We start from the raw sequence: 20,767 nt of genomic DNA, 5'->3' as shown, positions 1-20,767 counted from the left end.
CCTATCTATATTTCTATCTATCTATATATATTATAAATATATATCTCTTATTCATTCTCTTTTTTTAAAAAATAAATAAATAAAATATAAAACTTTTAAATTTTAATATAATAAATATTATTATCATTATTATAATTTAATTAACTTTAGTGAGTTTGTTGATTATATTTGAGTTTCTAATGATTCATAGTATTTAATATGATCAGAATCGATTGACTTCAAATTGTTCAATAATGATTGTAATTCTTCTTTGGTACTATTTCCTAATTCCATCTTTAATGTCAATAATGTATAGATTGGCCCTATTTAAATATAATATTAATTAATTATTTGAACTAAACTAAACTATATTATATTATAAATATTAAATAATTACATTTACAATCTGGTTCAATCTCTAACAATTCATTGATAGCAACAATTTCACCTTCTAATACCTCTTTATAGTTACAATTTGGAATACTAATAACATTTAAATGGAGGTGTTAGTTAATATATATTTGTAGATCATTGATATTAATATACATACGTCTTTATAGTACCGACTAACCATTTATGATAGATCCAAGTACTTTGATCCTTTGGTTCAGTGAATGCAGCGTTTCTTACCAATTCAAACTCCTGTACCAAACAATCGAATAGTTCTGTTGGCTCTGTATACATCTTTGGCAAGAGAGCCGATCTTTGATGCCAAGCAGAGTAGTTTGAAAAGTTTTGTTCGATCTTCACCGTTGTATAATCAAATTCCTTTTTCAAAGCGATATTCGATCTCTCACCAACAAATCTACGATATCCCCAACAATGGACTATAAATAAATTGTAATAATAACAACAATAATAATAAATGTAATTAGTTTACCCTTTGCAATCGATTGTCTTTGACTTTCTTTTGAATTTAAAATGTACAACTTACAATTTCTTAAATCTAAATCTAATAGTTTTGAACACAACTTTAATTCACGATCCCAATCACATTTATCGATTCTTTGTGAGATCCACTTTCTATGATACCATACCCAGTAGCTCTTTGTGTATCTTTGGATACATTCTTCGATGAACTTCATCTCTGAAGTATAAAGTGTTTGCATTGTTTCATTGTCTTTAACAGTTGCAAAGTGATTGATTGTATCTCTACGGAAGTTCCATACAGTATAGTACTCTGGGTTTATCTCTAACACCTTTTTAGTTACCAATAAACTATTATCATTAAATTCATTTAATTTTCTCTAAAATTGATTGATTCATTGATTAATTTATTGATTATTAATAAAAACAAATAATAATAATAATCATATATATAATTAATAATTTTACATACATGTTCAGTATATGCATTTACTAAACTTCTATATTCATCAATCTTTATTTTCTCTTTTGCTTTTAATTCCCTTGCTTTCTCTTCACTTGTTTTTACTTTAAGAACACCGTGCATTGTTTATCTATTTATATAAATATATAATTATAAATCAAATAGATAATAGAGTTATAATGTGATTGATTAATATTATTATTAATATTTTTTGTTTTTTAAATTTAAATAGTTTTTTTTTTTTTTGATTTAGACTGATGATGATCATGTGAAAGTTCTGGAGATACATATTAATCATTTAAAATTATTCATTGAATTGATTTTTTATTTTGTTTACTTATTCTCAAAAATTAATTAAAGTAAATTAGAGAGAAACATAAAAGAGAGAATCAACTGACAAACAACAATCATAATAATAATAATGGCACAAAATGAGAATATAACAATCTCTGCATTTCCACCACCACCTCCTTTTTATAAATTATATTTAAATTATCAAGCACCATCTTCGACGTCTTCTACACCTCCGCATCCAAGCGTTGCTGCACAAAATGCAAAGAATGACGATGCCAAATTTAGTGTACCTGCACCACCAACCAGATCACCATCATCCTTATCAGTCTCACCACAATTGAACTCTGCACAAGCTACAACAACATCACCTACAACTACTACTACCACAACTACAACTAGTAGTAGTAGTATACAATTACAACCATTATTACCACCACTACCACCAAAGAAAGGTAGTACCTTTCAGATGTTTGGTCAACACTACTCAACTACCGATGTACTGCCTTCACTGACAGAGATGGGTGTCGAACAACTCTATCCAAACGGCGATATCGATCCGATCAAAGAACTGAAGCGATTGAACCGTTCGATCGTATTCAACTACCTACAACTACTGGAGACACTCGTAGAGAATCCCTCGGAATATAAAACCAAAGTAGATGATATCTCGTTGCTCTTTGTCAATTTTCATCATCTACTGAACAGCTATCGTCCACACCAAGCCAGAGAAACTCTTATATCAATCATGACAGAACAAATTAAACAAAAGAGAGAATCAATTACAAAGATAAATAAGTATGTTATAATGATAATATTATTATTATAATTCATTCTATTTACATATATATTAATGTGATTTATCAATCTATCTATTATTTTATTTTAGTACAATAAATTCATGTAAAGAAATATTAAAAAAGACATTACAAACAGTTAATACCGAAGAGATAGCAAAACTTAAACAACATGTAAAACAACTACAGGAAATACAGTATATAGGATCTACAACAGAACAATCAATTATACAATCACCATCTACAACACCTTTATTAGCACAAACATCACCTATAACTACTACCACAACAACAACGACAACAACTACAACCAATGCCACAATCATAAGTAGCTCTACTTCAACAACAACAACAACAACAACAAGTAATAATAATAATAATAATGATCAATGGATTAATGATTATCTTCAAAAACTATCATTGATATCAAAGAATTAAAAGTCTTTTGTAATTACATTTAATATAATATAATACTTTTTCATTTATTTGATTTATTAACAATGTAACAATTAAATGCTTCTTATTTCATTAAATTGATTTAATTGTTTCAGATACAGATTTCTTCTCTGTTTTGTGGAGTTCAGTAGCTATTGATCTCGCTGATTCTTTTTGAAGAAGCACTCTTAACTGAAGGTTTTATAATCGTCTTTACAGCCTCGCTCTTCTCTAAACTTTGACGACTGTTACCATTCGAGTTTCTGTACTGATTCCTCTCCTACTTTATCCTTTCTACTACTTTGGAAGCGTCGGTGTCTGTATTGTATTACTATTAACTTTAATATAAGATTTAATCATGGTGATGATAATGTAATAGCGCATCTTCAATTTGGTTTCCCAAATGATAAAAATATGATCGATGTGTGTTTGTTTTAATTTCTAATAAAATTTGTGTTAAATTGCTTTTTTTTTACCCAGAAAACTATTATTCATAATTCATTCAATCAATATCTATCTTTTCTTTTGTTTTTAAAATTAGATCAAAAATAAATAAAAGATGATTGATTTTAATATTAATAATAATAATAATAATAGTGAAGATTATGGATATAAGATTGAATATAAATTATTTAATTCGATCAAGAGTGACTTGGGTTTAGAGTTGATTCTAGAGTGTATGGTGTCAGCTGGTTCGATTGACGAACAACAATCAAATAGTATTACTATGGATCAAGCGATTTCAACTCTATTGGATCATGTTAGAGAATTGGGTATTGAATGTTTCATCAGACGACTCTCTGAAGATGTTCTCTATGAGTGTTGTTCACTGCTGTCACTGACCGCATCAAACTCTGACAACATCGAACTCGCTCAGCAACAATTGGAATCGACATTCAAATCCGATTCACTCTCCAACATATTCCATAATCTTACAACACATATATTAAAGAGATTCTGTCAATGTTTAGGTATTATTGATAAGAATATCAATAACAATAACAATAGCAACAACAACAACAATATTAATAATAATAATAATACAACAAAAAGTAATATATTAGTTACATCTACACCAAATATTCAGATATTAGATAATACAGCTGTTATTACAACACATACAACCAAATCAAGTTTTCATCAATATAGTAATAATAGTAAACCAAATGCTGATGACGCAGTCATTGATAACAGTAACTTTAGAAACATAGTTACTTTGTTGATAGATGAGATTACATTGTCTGGTTTAGAGAATTTGTTTTATCTTCAATCAAAGTCAACTCTTGAAAATCTTTATAAAACTTTGGAAATTAAAGGTAATTATTAACTGCTTTAAAATAATAATAATAATAATAATAAGTATAGTACTAATATTAATATGATTATAATCAACAACAGGAGAATATCCAAATAGAATAAAAGATGTTATTACAAAACTGACATTTAGAATATTCAACAGAGATTTGGCAATACAAGATGGTACATTAACACCTAAATCTTCATCATCTGAAAGAGAGGATAATGGTGGCAGTAGTGCTGTTAGAGTTGGAAACAAGTCTAAAGCGACAACAACTAATATAACTGCTACTCCTACAGCAAATACTACTACTGATCAGAAAGAAGAATACAATATTAGAAATGAAGATGACTCTGGAGATGACGACGATTATTGGTCTTCACCTACTATTCCTACCACTCAAATCGATTTCAAACGTGTCATTGAAGCAGGTGAACAAACAGATGAAGAAGATAAAGATATTGACACGCCACCAGAGAAAAGACCAACCATCAAAGATATCAAAGAAGGTGTTACCAAAGATACATTAGAAAGAATGTTTGGTAAGTTATTCTCATATTCATATAATTAGATATCGATCACAATCTTTACTCATTTCATTTTACTTAAAATTATATATAGTAAAAGATTTAAGAAATTGGTTGAAATCAAAGAAATTAAAGTATAGTGAAAGAAAGAATTTATTGGTTTCGAGAATATTAAAGACATTGGAAGGTGAAATAGCAACTGAAGAGAGTGAAGTTGAGACATCTGCTGCTGAAAAAAGAAAGAAAGATACCCCTGCAACCGGAAGAAAAATAAAGAAAGCAAAAAGTTAACTAAACAACAAATTCTGATCAGAAGATGAATAAGTTGTTCAAATAAAAAAAATTGTAATTATGTAAACTATAATTAATTAGAATAAAATGAACAAAGTAAGTAAGAGCTATAACTCTGTCTTTCTTTATTACTTTGTTTCATTCATTGTTGTATTTGAAACAACATTAATTTCTTAAAACCAATTCTATAACATTCTGACAATGTAATTGGTTACACATTGTAATTTTGTTGATTTTAAATGATGTTTTCTCAACCAATTGTTCAAATTGTTTTTTAGTTCTCTCTTTGGCATCACATAATTGTAACATATCTAATGTAGTTTAATAAAGAAATATTAATATTTAATTAAAATTATTGTTATTGTAAATTTTAGATAAATTTATTACTTACGAATATCTAATAATGAAACATATTTTTGGTCACCTTCTAAACCTTCTCCAACAATGTACTCCATGATATAAACTTTTCCATGTGGTGGAATCGATTTAGCAACAGTTTCAAGAATCAATCTACAGTTATAGTCATCCCAATTGTGAAATATACATTTGAAAACATAACAGTCTGCTTGAGGAACACTAACAAAAAAGTTACCTGGACATTCTGTATACTTTGGATTTTCGAGCAACTCTTGAATACAAGAATCACCTCTAAGACTATCCAACATCGATGGTTGATCGAAATTAATTACTTTTTTAACATGTGGATTTTAAATTAATATTTCTCTTAACATTCTAAATAAAGATAATTAATTAATGTTATTCATAAATATTATTTTAGAATAATTTAATATGGATAATTATAATTTTTAGTTTACCTTCCTTGAGCTCCACCTACATCACAAATAGTATCGAATTGATTGAAATCAATTAGTTTTGCAAGTACTGGAGTTTGTCTAAGTGAAACTGATGCCATTCCTTTGGCAAAGATAACTTCTTGATCTGGATTCTTTTGACAGTAATCCAAAAATCTTTGGGATTCAGTGCTTTGGGAAGTTGTGATTTTCCAGTGACTATTGTTTCTAGCAAAGTATCGTAAGGACGGATAAAACATTTGCTTTCAACCATAATTACTTCATCGCGAACAAATGGATCTACCAATGTTAATGATAGCTCATTATGTTGGAACTCTCTTTGGCCAGGCTCAGTTGATCCTACCAACTTGAAGAATCCGTTCACAGATAGCGTATACATTATACGATCTAGAGCATCTGGATTAGCACCGACTTCCTTTGCAATATCAAATGCCGAACGTCTACATTGTAGATTATCTCCAAGAGCTGCGGCTACATTTAGATTGCTTATAACTCCTAAACAAAATGAAATTTGGTATCCTTGATAATACTCTTGTAACTTGGTAACCTCATCAAATGTTGCTCTATATGGATTAGCTTTTTTATTCATTGTTTTGTTTTTTGTCTCTTTATCTGTTACTATTATAACTATGATGATTTAATTACCAATAAAATTTATTTGAACATAGTTTTGATCTTGTTTAATAAACCATACTAACTGGGGGGTTGTTTTAACACTTTGATCAAATTAAATTAAGCTCAAAAAAAAAGGGGAGAAACGGGTGACAAGTTGAACAAATAATTGTTTAAATTTAAATTAAATAAGTTCAAAAATATAATGGGGAATTGTACAATTTATACACACTAATAAAAATATAAATTATTGATGATGTGTTTACATCATTATACTTATTTGGATAGTGGGAAAAAACAATAAAAAAAATACAAAATTAAAGGAATATTGTTGCAAGTTTTATTAATATTCGAATTGATTATAAAATATAGGTGTTTGTGTTATATGATTATAATAGCTGACAATCCTATTGATTTTACCATACTTGTATTTAATTGGTTTGCTAACGAAAAGGTTTGGTAGAAAAAAAATATAAAGATGAATAGATATTTAATAGATTCGATATAATTATAACTATAATAAAATATGAGCTGTTGAATTTTTGATCAATAGTAATCACATGATATTGTTTTTGAAAAAGTGTGAGTTGTTTATTTTATTATTTTCTTATACAATTTAAAAGATTGATATGAACAATTCTTTTGTTTATGAATCAATAATTAATTATATATTACTGACACTTTTAGTAGTACTTTTAATCACATCATAAAATGTGGTGGATGTAAATAGTCAAATTGTATTTTATACTACTAGATTAGTGTTTTGTGAGTGTCTTTTTTGTGGTAAATCACTAACATTGTTGCTCTCATAATCAATTTGTATATATCCCAACCAATAAATTGTGGAGAAGAGAAAAAAAAGACAAAATAAGATGGACACACTAAATATATTTATATATTTGGTGTTATTTAAATGATATCAGATAGATTGGACACATTTTAACTTTAATATATATAAAAAACTTTATTTGTTTTGTAAATTATATCATCTTGTTTGGATATTGATTAAATTATTAATTGATTTAATCTTATTCCATTAGTTTCTTTTTGTTTTTTTTTTTTTTTAATAAAATAATATTAATAACTTAATAGAAAAAAACAAACAAATAACATTTATAGTTATAATTATTTATTTATAAATAGTAATTTATTATATTTTTTGTGGATTTAAAAAAAAAACATAAAATAATCAAAAATGGGTTTTGATTCATCAGAATATAATCCTGATAATATCACAGCAGGAACAGTATTGGTAGATCCAATGACACAAATAGAAATAGATCTTTTATATTCAGTTTTGTTGTTGGCAGATATCACATCAATTATCGGTACCTTTATTGTATTAATTGGTTTTTGGAGACTGAAACTTTTGAGAAATCACGTGACTAGAGTCATCTCTTGTTTTTGTCTGACATCATTCCTGAAAGATTTAATGTCAATGACCCTAACACTTACAGATTCCGCTCAATACGGTGGTTTTCCATGTTATTTATATTCCATTGTAATTACCTATGGTAGTCTAAGTTGTTGGTTATGGACACTTTGTTTAGGTAAGCTAGTTTTTATTTTTTTTTTTTTTTTAAAAATAATTAAATTTTATTCTAACACACATTAATAATTATTAGCTATTAGTATTTATTTAATGATTGTAAGAAGATATCCAGAACCAGAGAAATTGGAGAGATATTATTTCTTTGTTTGTTGGGGATTACCTTTGATCAGTACAATTATAATGTTGTCAAAGGATTTGGTACATTTCCTTGGAAATTGGTGTTGGATAGGTGAACAATACACTCCATATAGATTTGCTTTGTTCTATGTACCGTTCTTTATTATTTTCGGTGTTTCTGCCATTCTTGTTGGACTTACCTGTCACTACACCTACCAGGTGATTCACAATGGCGTCTCTGACAACAAAGACAAGCATATCACCTATCAATTCAAACTGGTCAACTATATCATTGTGTTTTTGGTGTGTTGGATATTCGCCGTCATCAATCGTATCCTGAATGCAATCGGTCTGTTCCCATATGCTTGTAATCTTCTGCATACCTATCTCAGTCTCTCGCATGGTTTCTACGCATCGGTTGCCTTTATCTACAATAATCCACTGATGTGGCGTTTCATTGGTTCCAAATTCATCCGATTATTCACCATATTCGGTTTCTGTGTGGAGACTGCCAAACGCTTGGAGAAAAACAAGAACAACAACAATCCATCGCCGTACAGCTCCAGTCGTGGTCCAACCATTACCAAACTATCGAATAACTCTGGTATAGAAATGGAGTCGTCCTCCTACGACGACTACAACGCTGACGGACCGGAAGGTGCCGATAACCTTAGAACCTCCCCACCTCTGCCACCACCCGTTTCTCTTTCTGGTGACGATGATATTCCAGAGGATGGAAATGCCAATGCCTAGGAAGCAACAATTACAAATCTATAATAGTATTATTGTTTTTCTTTTTTTTAAATCAGTCATCTTTTTTTATTTTGACTATGTCCGACAAATATAATCAATTCATAAACTTTATCAAACATTAACCTTTGCATATATATCAGACCATCTAATTTTTCAACTTTTCAGATCACAAGAGTAAATTTATTCTATTCAACTATTTTTTTTATTTGTAGATATCGATATGTAAAGACAGTAAATAAATTATATTTATTGATCATCAAAAACAATTAATTATTAATAATAAATAAAAAAGATTTGATTTTCATAATAAAAAGGCGCGGGAAAAATTGATGTGCATATTTTTTTTGAATCTCAATTTAAAACAAAAGTCAAAACAATAAAGAGGTAATAAGATTTTTAAAATACATATATTTGTAAAATAAATTAAGATGAGCTATGGAGATGTAGACACAATCATAACAGAACTTTCAGAATCACTTGGATTAACAAAACACAAAAAGATTATAAGTAAAGCAAAAGAGTTAATGAGAAGATCAAATTCTAAATCACCAAGTATAGGAGCAGTATGTAAATAACATTCTATTATTATTATTAAAAATATATTAAAAAAAAAAAAAAGTAAATTAATCAAATCTTTTTTTTTTTTTTAAACATTAAATCAGTCTGAATTTTGTAAACCAAGTGCATGTATATATCTTGCTTTCGAATAGTATGTTATCATTTTCAAATCAAATGATCTCATAGTTAGTTTATTTATTAACATGATGAAATATTAGCAATGATAAATTGGGTTTGTTGGATGTTGATAATATGATTTTGAAAGTTGCTGGCAATGCAACCAAGATGTTCTACAATGCCGTTAAATTGATTCAGAATCAACTCGGAATACCAAGACATCGAACTGTAGCACAGGTCCTCTCCAATATACCGGATATCAAATCTGGTATACCTGAACTTATTGAACAAACTGAACATTTATTAGAACTGTAGGTTAACTATAAAACATCATCAATCATTTCAAAAAAAATAATATACTGACCAAAATCATATCATAGATATAAAAAGAAATTTGCAGGAGGAGACACTCAATTACAGAAACAATATCTAGATTTTGAGAATGTTGAATTTACATGTGCTGCACTCTATACTATGTTTCAACAAAATGGTGTATGTAAATTTATTTAATACTAATATATAATTTACTTTATATTAATTTACTACTCAGATGAATGCTGATAGTTTTATAGATAAATTATTGATTCAATGCAAAATGGTTGATAAAAATGAATTTGATAGAGTAATTATAAGATTGTTGTTATTTGGATATCTATTTATTTATGAAAAAAAAACAAATACTTTTTAGATTGTAAAAGATATAAAGAATTATTGTTATGATGGAGTACCAACTGTTCAAACAACCAAAGTAAAGACACCACCAAAGAAACAGCCAGCTTTATTAAAATTAAATCTAAAGAGACCAAGAGAAGATGATAAAAAGGATATACCGATAGAGAATAATAATAATAAATCAGAGGTTGAACCAATAACCAAAATAAATATATCAAATACAAATAATAATAATAATAATAATAATTCAATTTCAATTTCTTCAACAAATATCAATATAATTGAATCAGAATCATTAACAATTCAAGATAAAAAACAACCTAATAATAATATTGTAAATATAGATGGATCGATTTCAGTTCAAGAAGAAAGAGCAGTATTTAAAAAGAGAAAAGATGATAATTTCAAGGAATGGTGTACAAAGGTTATTGAAGAGAATGCAAAGACACCGATTATAGTAAAAGAGAATCTAAAACAATCAGATATATCATCTTTCTTTAATAAGAAATAATATAGTTATATGTTTATTTATTTTTTTAATTTTATTATTTTAAATTAAATAAATTAAAATAGATAAAAATAGTATTATAAATTTCAAATGACTTGGAATAGATAGATTGGAACCAATGGATGGTGATGTTGGTTTTGGAGAAGGTGTATCGGATGAAGTAGTTGAAGCATCTCCTGTGGTAGTACCGTTGTTTGAAGAAGCTGGATGGCTCAATACTTTATATTCCCAGGTATTGGCAGCACCTGCATAGTTTCCAGCTGGTAGTTGGAATGCGATCGTTGTGTAGTTTGTCATTGAACTGAAACTAGCGAATGAACCACTCAACTCAAGGGCTCTGAATACTATATTAACGGTGGAGAGCGTTTGAGTTGGATCACTGACAGTGAGTTTGTAGTAAGTTACATTCTTCATGTTGACTTGAAGTAGAATGGGTTGACCCGAGGTGATGTTGAATCCAAACGGTGTAACAAATGTTTGTTTGGTATCCCAAAACACAATTTGTAGTAATTTCAATTCGTTGTGATAGACGGCATGGAAATGGTCATCGTTTCTCATTATACTGATAGCGGCAAACAGTGAATCTATTCTCGAGGTAAAGTTGGAATACTCTATATTTGGGATCATCATATACTGGTATTGATTTTGATTGGCCGGTGTATGTTGTATATAGGTAAGGAGCAAAGTATCACTAACTCCACCGCTACTACTTCCAATGTTTTCCCATGACCCACCTTTGGACTGTGCTTTGATAAATACATTTGCGCCTATTGGAACTGTAGAATTATCAATACCGGTAGTAGAATTTGAATTGACAGTTGAATTGTTAGGTATCTTTGTATTGTTTGTTGTTGGAGTTGTTGAGTTTAAGGTTGGGAATAGAACAGCAATTTTATTATGATGATACCATGTGATGTTCAATGAGTTATCAAAGTTGTAAAGTGGAGAGGTCTGGTTTAGACTGGTGTAAACAGGTTGTCGGTAGAATCTTTGGTCAATAGATGTGAGAAGTTGAGTGTTTGGATCGGTCGAAGATGAAGTGATATTTGAACCCAAGAAAACAATATGTTCATCAAAGAAGAACCATGATTTCTTACCGGTCATATCATTGGAATACGAAGGATGGAGATCAAGAACAGCCATTCCATATTGTCCGTCAGAGAGAGAACCGTCAAACACTGTATTTCCAAGTGTAGAAACTTTATCACATGTAACTGGCTGTTGATAGTTTGGTTCCGAAGTGATACCTGGAATCATTTGCCAATCCAACAATGGATAGATTCCATCGTATTCTTTTCCACCGTCTACCATCAAAAAGAAGGAACCGTCTGACATTTTCTGGGTTGGAAGACCTTCTTTGATATTGACACATTCACTATTTAAAACTCTCTTACTTGAGTACTTTAAACTTGCGGAATATGTCTTTCTAGAGTGAATCATATAATCACTGATAAAGAATTGTCGGTTACCAGTGTTCAAAGATGGATCGCTACCATTCATTCTATTCAACCAAACAAGATACTCTGCTTTTCTCGATTGGTATAGTTTCATAAATGGTGAAGCATAGAACTGAGTACCTTGGATTTGGGTAATATTACTACCAACTGCTGCAGGATGATAGTAACCATTTCCCTTATTCGAATAGATCATCCATTGATTACCTTGTAAAGCAAGAGTGTTAAATACATTGATACTATCAGCAGGAATTCTATCAGAAAGTAAACTAATAATTTGGAAATAGATTTCAAGTATTTCATTTCCATAATTTCCATTATTTAACATCTACATATATAATTTTTATATTTTAGTTTATTTTTTTAATTATACATTTTTTTTTTACTTACTGGTCCATTTTCAAAGAAACTACCATCAGTTTTAATACCTTCTTGTTGTCCAGGGGTAAATGTAAGAAGGGTTGTGAATTTTTTAATGGTTTGGTTTAGAGTAACTTTGTCATTTGCATTTAAAGAAGAAAAGAGAACACAATAAGCATTTGATACCTGGGTTAAATAGTTTCCATTGGCGTTTAATAGACTGGTAAAAGATTTCATTAAATCTTGTGAACGACTTTGCGATTGACCATTATATGCTCCGGTAATATTATTAATTATTAAATATTTATATGCAAAAACCATTGGAAGTAGTTGTTTTGTGTTGTAGGGATTGACAGAGGTGAAGTTACTGTATTGGTCAACGAAATAACCCAGGGCAGTATCGGTTTTGTTGAATAGTTCAGTGTTGAATGGCGAGGTTTGTTTCAAATAAAAGGCTATTTGAACAAGGTTATCCATATGTTTGAGTGGATGCCAATTTTCCCTTGATTGATCTTGGTAGTTGATGGTATTGAAAGTACCATCATTTTGTAAAGTATTGCCTAGAGCAACGGCATTGTCATTTCCGAGATAGAAATTATTCAAATAGGTAGAAATCACTCTATTCTTTACAAGTTGAATATAATTATCATCGGAATCACACTTTACATTATTTATAAAAAATATAGATAATAAAAAAACAAATATTAATTTTTTCATATTTAAAAGATTCTATAACTAGTTTTTAATTTTATTATTATATAGATATAAAAAGAAAAAAAAACAGAATAACTATTAGGGTTGAAATAAAACAGTTTAAGTTTTAAAACTCATCAAATTTTAAATATCAAATCAGTTATTTAACTTTATCAATCAATTTAAAAAAATTGTGTATCTTAACAATTCATAGTGATTATATATATTCAATGATGATCTACCCCCTTTATGTGCCAATTTAATTTGAATTCAAACCTATCAAATAAAAATAACACATTTTAAACAATTAAATAAAAAAAAACACACACAATCAATCTTATTCTTCACTTCACACGTGCTATGTTTGAAATTCTTTAAAACTAACTGCTATAGTATGATACTAGAATACTATCCACACTTGGTGTCAAGTAATATACTCTTTAAGTAATAAAGAGACCCGTTTTAAACATATAAATGTCAATGATATACTGGGTACTCACCAATACTGCTAAAATCACTTCTAATTTTAGCCAGCCAGTCACTTTCTGTATCTATTCTTGTCATAAAGTTCAACTCTTTGAATCAAAAGTAAGATCATTTAATTCTTTATTCACTAATTAAACAAAAGAAATATGTTTTATTGAATTAAGAGTGTGTATAATTGAATATAATTGCTACTTTGATTGGTTATCAATCGAGCAGAGAGTGTTAATGATTCCCACATAATTTGAAATTGGGTACAGAGGAAGTTGTTTAAAGTTGACCCCAACTTTGATTTCTGCAAACTAGAATATTACTTACTTTATATCTTTTTACTATCTATTTATTTACTACAATCTAAAACTATTTTTTAACACCACTTGATTGTTGAACAATCTTAAAACATTATAAAATGCTATCTGATTAAACAAGATTTGTTATTTTATTTTTTTAATTATATTTAATAATTTAGTAAAAAAGCAACTATTTTTTTAATTAATAGATTCTAAGCGCATAATATGTTATTTACAAATGTATATTTCTTATTTATTTGTATTGAGCAAGGTGTTGCTATTATTTGATCATAATATTTGACTATTTTAGTTTTTTTTTTTTTTTAAGTTTAATTTTTATATTACATCGAAATCGATTTTAATTGTTAAATTTTTTTTTTTTTTTAACTTCCAAATTGAAAATATTGATGACTGAAAAGGATATGAAGTAATATTTTAAATATGGAAAAGATAGATGAAAGAATTCAACAATCAAAGAATTTCATTCAAGATGAATCATTAAATAGCAGTGCTAGGGTAGAGTTGATTGAGGAACAACAGAGAGCATTTCTAAATGTTTATAGGTATGAATTTCTTAAACTATATATCAATCACAACACAATATGTTTTTGGTCAACAGCATAGATTTAATTGATTTTAAAGCAGCTGCTAACATTATTGTTACTTTAAACATTTATTTTTAATGATCATTTTTATTGTTTTGTTATAAAAGTACGTAATGTACGATTAATTAAAATGAATGCAATCGATTATATTAACGTTCACATCAAACAATGAATAATTTTATTATTCTTTTCATTTATGTTTTTAATTAATTATATAATTATTACTATTATTATTTTAGAGTTAATAATAACAACATCATCATTGGTAATAGCACTCATCCATGTAAAGAATTGGGAGAACAAGCGTTACATTGTCTACAGAATGAGGCAGATCAATTAAATTGTCACAAGTCACTAGATCTTCTCATAAATTGTATATCAAATAACATATCTCGATAAATATATAATATCTTCTTCCTCTTCTTATATATACATTCTTCTCTTTTCTTTCTTTTCTAAAATAGTATAATTAATTGTTTGACTGATTGGGATGATGTCAATAGTAAGTCAAGTTAAACTGATTAATAATCAATATACGAAATGATCGTGTATTATTATTATTGATATCATGTACAATCGACAAATTATAATAACAATCAAATCAAACATCTCATCATTACTCGCTTCAACTATATTTATTAGATGCATTCTAAAAAAGAGAATCATCATATTATAATACAAAATAAACAATCTATCTAGATATTCGATATCTTGGTTTAATTATAACATCTTTTTTTTTTTTTTTTTTTTTTACTTATTATTATAGTTGTTATGGTTGTTATTGTTATTGTTATACTTATGATTATGATGATGATGATGTGGATGGGTGGGTAGATGGATGAATGAATAGAACAGATGGATGAGTGAAATGGAGATAAATGGAGAAACATTTGGTTTGATGTTTTGGCTGGGTAGGATTGGATGAATGAGCGGATGTTCATTTTAATATCCTAATTAGGTTATATATATATATTATTGGTTGTTGTTGTTGTTGTTCACAACAATCAATTAAACAACAACTAATCTGCTAAACTCAATTCAAAGAATCTATAGATTTGACAGTGATGACAATAACTGTTTGATATTTAATACATCACCTTCAAAAAAAAAAAAACAACCCAAATGAATACATCAAAAAGTAATACGTATTTGTTGCTAATGTCATCAATAACAATATATATAACAAAATAATCCCAAAATAACTTTAACTTTTAAAGATGTTTCGAATTTAGTGATACTAAATTATCTTATTATCTTATTAATCATTATGCAGTGGGTGTATAAATATATAAAAACAATCAATCAATCAATCTTTATTTAATTACAAAAAAAAAAAACAATAATATAAACATTGATGATGATTAATATCTGGGTGGAACTGCAAAGTTGATAAATCAAAACCACTAAAGTTTTTTGGTGCCATCAAATAAAATTGACATGAGCTAGCTTTGCAGCACCCCATTTGGTCCACCACTCCACTTCATCCAGAGTGTTTAAAATTTTAAATCCCCATTATCAAATGAAACATAAAAAAAATTAACATAAAGATACTAAAAATGTAAAATGCCAACAACTTACCCTATTTAAGTACTACTTTTATGCTATCACTTTAAATTGATAACAACTAACACACCTACCTCAAACACCACATATCAGCTGATAGATACTGTAATATTAATTGTTTAAAATCCCCACCACCATTTATTATTATAATTTCACACAAACACACACTGAATTAAAACCAACCACCAACATCATTGTTGACATTTCCAATTTCCATTCACATTTAATGTTTTTGTTGTTGTTTTGATTCGATAACACCAGTGTTATATCTTATCCACCTAACGATCACTTCACATATTAATATCAAATGAACAAGTTGTGTAATTAAAATCTGTTTTTCACAACTACATTTTTTAAATGTTATCCTTTGCTTTTTTTATATGATTCTAACAAAGTAAAGTGTGGTTGTGTGTGTGTGTGATTAAATTTTGGTAGGTGATCAATTTAAATTCCAGTTGTAAAAAATTAATATCAAACAGTTGTTGTTGTTGATGTTGTGGAACTGCTTCGCGTTTGTTGTTATTATTGCCACTGATTCTGATTAATAATATATATAAGTTTATTCAGTTCGAGCTCTATATTATGAAATATCAAACAGCAAGCATCTAAAACAAACAAAACACAAAAACAGTAAATGTTCATATACAAACAAAACATACAACAAACAACTCAACTGAAATCGAGAACTAGTGACTCTTGATCATTCTTTACTATCATCTTTTTGCTGTTTGTTGTTGGTAGTTTTTGTTGGTTGTTATTATTGTGGTGATAAGTCATGGTTGTGGTAGATGGGGAGAGCAGCAAGCTTGGTGTAATAATAATTAATTGAAAAGAAAAAAAAAAAAAAAAAAAAAAAAAAACTAATTGTTGTTGTTCAACACTCTATGTCCACCAATACTTTTATATATGAACTAAAATATAAATAAATATATCTATCTATCAATCTCTATATCTTGTTTATGTTATAAATACTGTAATATTTAAACTATTCATTTATAAACATATTTATTATTATATAAAAATAGAAATTTTATTAATTTCAGAGTGGTAATTATTATTGTTCCATTTCCATTTCCAATATCCATATCCTCCCTATCCATTTCCATATCATTGATTGGTTTATTTTTTTTTATATATCAAATTAACATAAAGAATTGCCAAGATTAGTGGTTTGTTTGTCATTATAATTTATATATACATATATAGAGTATAATTATACTGGTGGTTAAACCACCCCATCACTTATCACAACTCGGGTATACCAAAACAAAACATTGTCGAATCAAATATATATCACATCAAACAAAAATAACAACGACAAATCCAATTGGGATTTAATTATATATGTATAATATCATATATTATCGACTGATAAGCTAATAGGAAGGAGGAACTCAAATTCATTTGTTTGTTTTTTTTTCCTCTTTTTGTTTTTAAATTTTTTTTTTTTTAATTTTTGATTGTTTAATTCAGAGTGAGTGGAGTGAATTGAAAAATACGCAGAGCAGCAGCAACAACAAATCCAAATCTGAATCAAATTCAAAACAATTTGTTATTGTTGTTACTCTGTTTCTCTCTCTTTTCTACTTTCCACTACGCCACTTCCCTTTGCAGTGCTGCTACAACAAAACAACAACATTTAAACTGAATTCAAAAATATCATATCCAAATAGTTGTAACATCAACATGCTACTTTGCTTACTATACTATATTTATAAAGATATTTAATTAAAATAGTAATAATAAAAACTATATATCATAAAGACACCACCTACCACTAATCACCACCACCACCACTAACAAATACTCTCTCTCATCTCATCAATCAATACACTTCCTCTTTATATATATCCACCAAATATTATTATATATGTATATTTATTAAAATCATAATTAAATTTGATTTATTTTTAATATAAATAATTTATTTATTTATTTTTTGATCATTATATTATTTATTATTTTATTTAATAATTCAAGATATCTTTTTTTTTTCATAAATAGTTTGAATATCTATAAAATATTTATATTAGTTATAATTTTTCTGATGTTTAATTAAACTTTAAACCAATTTTTTTTTTAATTTAAAAACAACAACAAAAGTTATTTAAAAGGGGTAAGGTTTTTTTTTTTCATTAATCCTTTCAAAAACTGTCCAATCATTCTTTGAAGTTCTTAAATTCACCTGATACACCAAGTCACCCATCAAATCACCAAAAATGATCATCCACAAGCATTTGGTCAGTGATGTTCAATCAAAACCTCATTTTTTTCATTTTCGCACACCCAATCAAAATCATAAAAAAAATAACAAAAAAGCCTCACACCACACAAGATGATCTATTTTCATTGCATCATATTAAATTTAATATTAATTCATATTTATCCACCCAAGCTAATATAAAAAAAAAAAAAAACCAAATAATTATTATGATTGTTTAATTAATTTAAATTCAGTTCATTCACAGTTATAAACACTTTTTTTTTTATCAATAATTAATCATGTGATAAATATTGTCCAATCAAAAGTAGTCTTACTTTTTTTTTTTTTACCATCATACAAAAACTAATTAAAAAATCTATATTTATTTATTAATTTAATTTTTTTTTAATTAAATCAAGGTCTTTGCAAAAAGTTTGAAACAACTTTTTTTCACTTTTTTTTACATCATTTTTCAAAAAATCCGTACACAATTTTTTTCACAAACTGAAAAAAAAAATCCCAATTTTTGGTTGCAAAAACATTACCACAAGACAAACTTGATCAAAACTCTGTTTTGAACAGACAGACATTGGCCAAAATTTTGTTGTTACTAAAAATAAAACCAACAGCAACAACAACAACAATTTCATTATAAAAATGATGTCTCAGAGTACTCAATCTCAGTCAACTCATCAGACTCCTCAAATGAATTCCTCTTCAAACTCAGTTATAGGTGCCTCTCCAACTAATCCATCCGTTATGACATATAATCCTACCTATAATAAATGTCTGCCAAAGATTCTTTCGGACCTCGATTGTGAGATGCGAGTCAAGCAAGTGCTCAAGTGCATCGAGATGATGTTGACTGATGGAGCAGAGGATATCTCCAACACGCCATCGAGTCATCCGCTATCTGGTTCGACCAGTGGAATCAATAATCCCGCCCAAGGACAAGCATTCACTTCATTCAAGTTGTCGTCACCCACAGTCACTGGGCAGTCGCCATCGCCTTCACCGATGCTCGATCGCCAAGTTCCAACTCCCAACAAGAAGGTCCGTCGATCGGAATCGCTGGACGATGAATCAAATGTACATTTAACACCAAATATCACTTCACTTTCTCTACAACAACAATCACCTCTACGCAATGGTGTTGCCGTCGGAAATGCATCTCCAAAGAACAAAATTAAAATCAATATTGCTCGAATGGATGATCAAGTAAGATTGAACAACAATGGATCTCCAGTGCAACAAGCAACCACTCAACCATCAATGAAAATGGGAGTCCCTCAACCATCACCCACAAACAACTCTTCCACACCCGATGACAATAGTAAATTTAAACAATCAACAGATAAATTACAATTGGATTCAAAGGATGGAAAACAATCAAATGTACAAATACAACATGAAATTAATTCACTTCAATATCAAGCAGCTGCTGCAGCAGCTCAACAACAACAACAACAACAAGCTCAACAACAACAACAACAATATATTATAAATCATGGAATTCCAATGAATATGGGAATGATTCAACAAAATACACAACCAACACAACCACAAATCATTACAGAAGATGGAAGACGTGTATTAACCTATCCATATGATGTTAATAATCATCAGAATATAGTTAATGTAGTCCATTTACAACAACATCAACAACAACAACAAATTCAACAACAAAATTTAGAACAACAGAGAAGACATTCTTTTAATCCATATGATATGTCTAAAATGACTCAGGATGGTAGAAATCCATTTTCGGTTGACCAAGCAGCTGTACTTGAACAACAAAGACGCTTGTCCTATACTTTTGATCCAAATCAACCTCAACCAATGATGCAACAAGTTCATTTAATGCATCAACAACAAATTAAACAACAACAACAACAACAACAACAATCTAAATCAGATACAACACCACAATTAAAACCAGAACCACATTCATCACCTATCATTCAACAACAACCATTTGTAGATCAAGCCAATCAAAGAAATGAATTTTCTTCTTCACCATCGGTTGCACCTTTGTCTGACTTGTCCAATGAAACTAAACATTTCAAATCATTAGAATCCGATTCACAACAAGTCCCATCAAAACCAAAGGAATCGCTAGACCAATTGGAATCCAATAAAACTGATCAACTAATTGTTAAAGATCAATTAACAAATAATCAATCATCAAATAATAATCAACAACAACAACAACAACATCAAACTAATTTACAACATCTTCAATCAAATCAACAACAACAACAACAACAACAATATTTAACACCATTACTAACTGGAACATATCCAGCGCCACCCATTGGAGGTACCGAAGAATATAATTGGATATTTTCTTTTTTGGATATTGATAATCAAAATGGTAATGAAAATCAACCAATTCCACAATAATAAAATAAAATAAAATAAAATAAATAATTATATAAATAATAATAATAAAGTTGATTATTTATTGT

General features: G+C 28.4%; 9 protein-coding genes across 9 annotated transcripts; 6 read left to right on the top strand and 3 right to left on the bottom strand.

Annotated features, from left to right (window-relative positions):
- Nucleotides 1-162: 162 nt before the first annotated feature.
- On the bottom strand, nucleotides 163-1,432 carry rabggta (protein geranylgeranyltransferase type II; the record flags this gene model as incomplete). Its single annotated transcript, XM_020572701.1, has 5 exons — nucleotides 163-302; nucleotides 377-462; nucleotides 530-806; nucleotides 860-1,226; nucleotides 1,319-1,432. The coding sequence occupies 5 exons, from the start codon at nucleotides 1,430-1,432 to the stop codon at nucleotides 163-165; spliced, it is 984 nt and encodes a 327-aa protein (XP_020436818.1).
- A 298-nt stretch (nucleotides 1,433-1,730) lies between these two features.
- med7 (mediator of RNA polymerase II transcription subunit 7) lies at nucleotides 1,731-2,835 on the top strand (the record flags this gene model as incomplete). The annotated part of the gene is made up of 2 exons (XM_020572700.1): nucleotides 1,731-2,398; nucleotides 2,490-2,835. The coding sequence occupies 2 exons, from the start codon at nucleotides 1,731-1,733 to the stop codon at nucleotides 2,833-2,835; spliced, it is 1,014 nt and encodes a 337-aa protein (XP_020436817.1).
- A 411-nt stretch (nucleotides 2,836-3,246) lies between these two features.
- On the top strand, nucleotides 3,247-4,947 carry PPL_01695 (SAP DNA-binding domain-containing protein; the record flags this gene model as incomplete). Its single annotated transcript, XM_020572699.1, has 4 exons — nucleotides 3,247-3,255; nucleotides 3,392-4,148; nucleotides 4,231-4,671; nucleotides 4,751-4,947. The coding sequence occupies 4 exons, from the start codon at nucleotides 3,247-3,249 to the stop codon at nucleotides 4,945-4,947; spliced, it is 1,404 nt and encodes a 467-aa protein (XP_020436816.1).
- A 165-nt stretch (nucleotides 4,948-5,112) lies between these two features.
- PPL_01694 (uncharacterized protein) lies at nucleotides 5,113-6,348 on the bottom strand (the record flags this gene model as incomplete). Its single annotated transcript, XM_020572698.1, has 4 exons — nucleotides 5,113-5,258; nucleotides 5,339-5,635; nucleotides 5,779-5,893; nucleotides 6,019-6,348. 4 exons carry the CDS (start codon nucleotides 6,346-6,348, stop codon nucleotides 5,113-5,115), a joined length of 888 nt encoding a protein of 295 aa, XP_020436815.1.
- A 1,218-nt stretch (nucleotides 6,349-7,566) lies between these two features.
- Nucleotides 7,567-8,793, top strand: carB (G-protein-coupled receptor; the record flags this gene model as incomplete). Its single annotated transcript, XM_020572697.1, has 2 exons — nucleotides 7,567-7,921; nucleotides 7,997-8,793. The coding sequence occupies 2 exons, from the start codon at nucleotides 7,567-7,569 to the stop codon at nucleotides 8,791-8,793; spliced, it is 1,152 nt and encodes a 383-aa protein (XP_020436814.1).
- A 428-nt stretch (nucleotides 8,794-9,221) lies between these two features.
- PPL_01692 (uncharacterized protein) lies at nucleotides 9,222-10,613 on the top strand (the record flags this gene model as incomplete). The annotated part of the gene is made up of 7 exons (XM_020572696.1): nucleotides 9,222-9,356; nucleotides 9,456-9,480; nucleotides 9,617-9,779; nucleotides 9,849-9,960; nucleotides 10,019-10,090; nucleotides 10,157-10,564; nucleotides 10,605-10,613. The coding sequence occupies 7 exons, from the start codon at nucleotides 9,222-9,224 to the stop codon at nucleotides 10,611-10,613; spliced, it is 924 nt and encodes a 307-aa protein (XP_020436813.1).
- Nucleotides 10,614-10,690: 77 nt separating this feature from the next.
- On the bottom strand, nucleotides 10,691-13,753 carry PPL_01691 (uncharacterized protein; the record flags this gene model as incomplete). Its single annotated transcript, XM_020572695.1, has 4 exons — nucleotides 10,691-12,430; nucleotides 12,493-13,122; nucleotides 13,557-13,593; nucleotides 13,698-13,753. The coding sequence occupies 4 exons, from the start codon at nucleotides 13,751-13,753 to the stop codon at nucleotides 10,691-10,693; spliced, it is 2,463 nt and encodes an 820-aa protein (XP_020436812.1).
- Nucleotides 13,754-14,369: 616 nt separating this feature from the next.
- Nucleotides 14,370-15,817, top strand: PPL_01690 (uncharacterized protein; the record flags this gene model as incomplete). The annotated part of the gene is made up of 5 exons (XM_020572694.1): nucleotides 14,370-14,491; nucleotides 14,773-14,883; nucleotides 14,998-15,035; nucleotides 15,300-15,363; nucleotides 15,751-15,817. 5 exons carry the CDS (start codon nucleotides 14,370-14,372, stop codon nucleotides 15,815-15,817), a joined length of 402 nt encoding a protein of 133 aa, XP_020436811.1.
- Nucleotides 15,818-18,956: 3,139 nt separating this feature from the next.
- PPL_01689 (uncharacterized protein) lies at nucleotides 18,957-20,702 on the top strand (the record flags this gene model as incomplete). Its single annotated transcript, XM_020572693.1, has 1 exon — nucleotides 18,957-20,702. One exon carries the CDS (start codon nucleotides 18,957-18,959, stop codon nucleotides 20,700-20,702), a length of 1,746 nt encoding a protein of 581 aa, XP_020436810.1.
- Nucleotides 20,703-20,767: the final 65 nt, after the last annotated feature.

The sequence above is a fragment of the Heterostelium album genome (genome assembly GCF_000004825.1).
Source record: "Heterostelium album PN500 unplaced genomic scaffold PPL_scaffold2, whole genome shotgun sequence".
NCBI lineage: Eukaryota > Evosea > Eumycetozoa > Acytosteliales > Acytosteliaceae > Heterostelium > Heterostelium album.
This window is presented reverse-complemented; position numbering and strand designations above follow the sequence as displayed.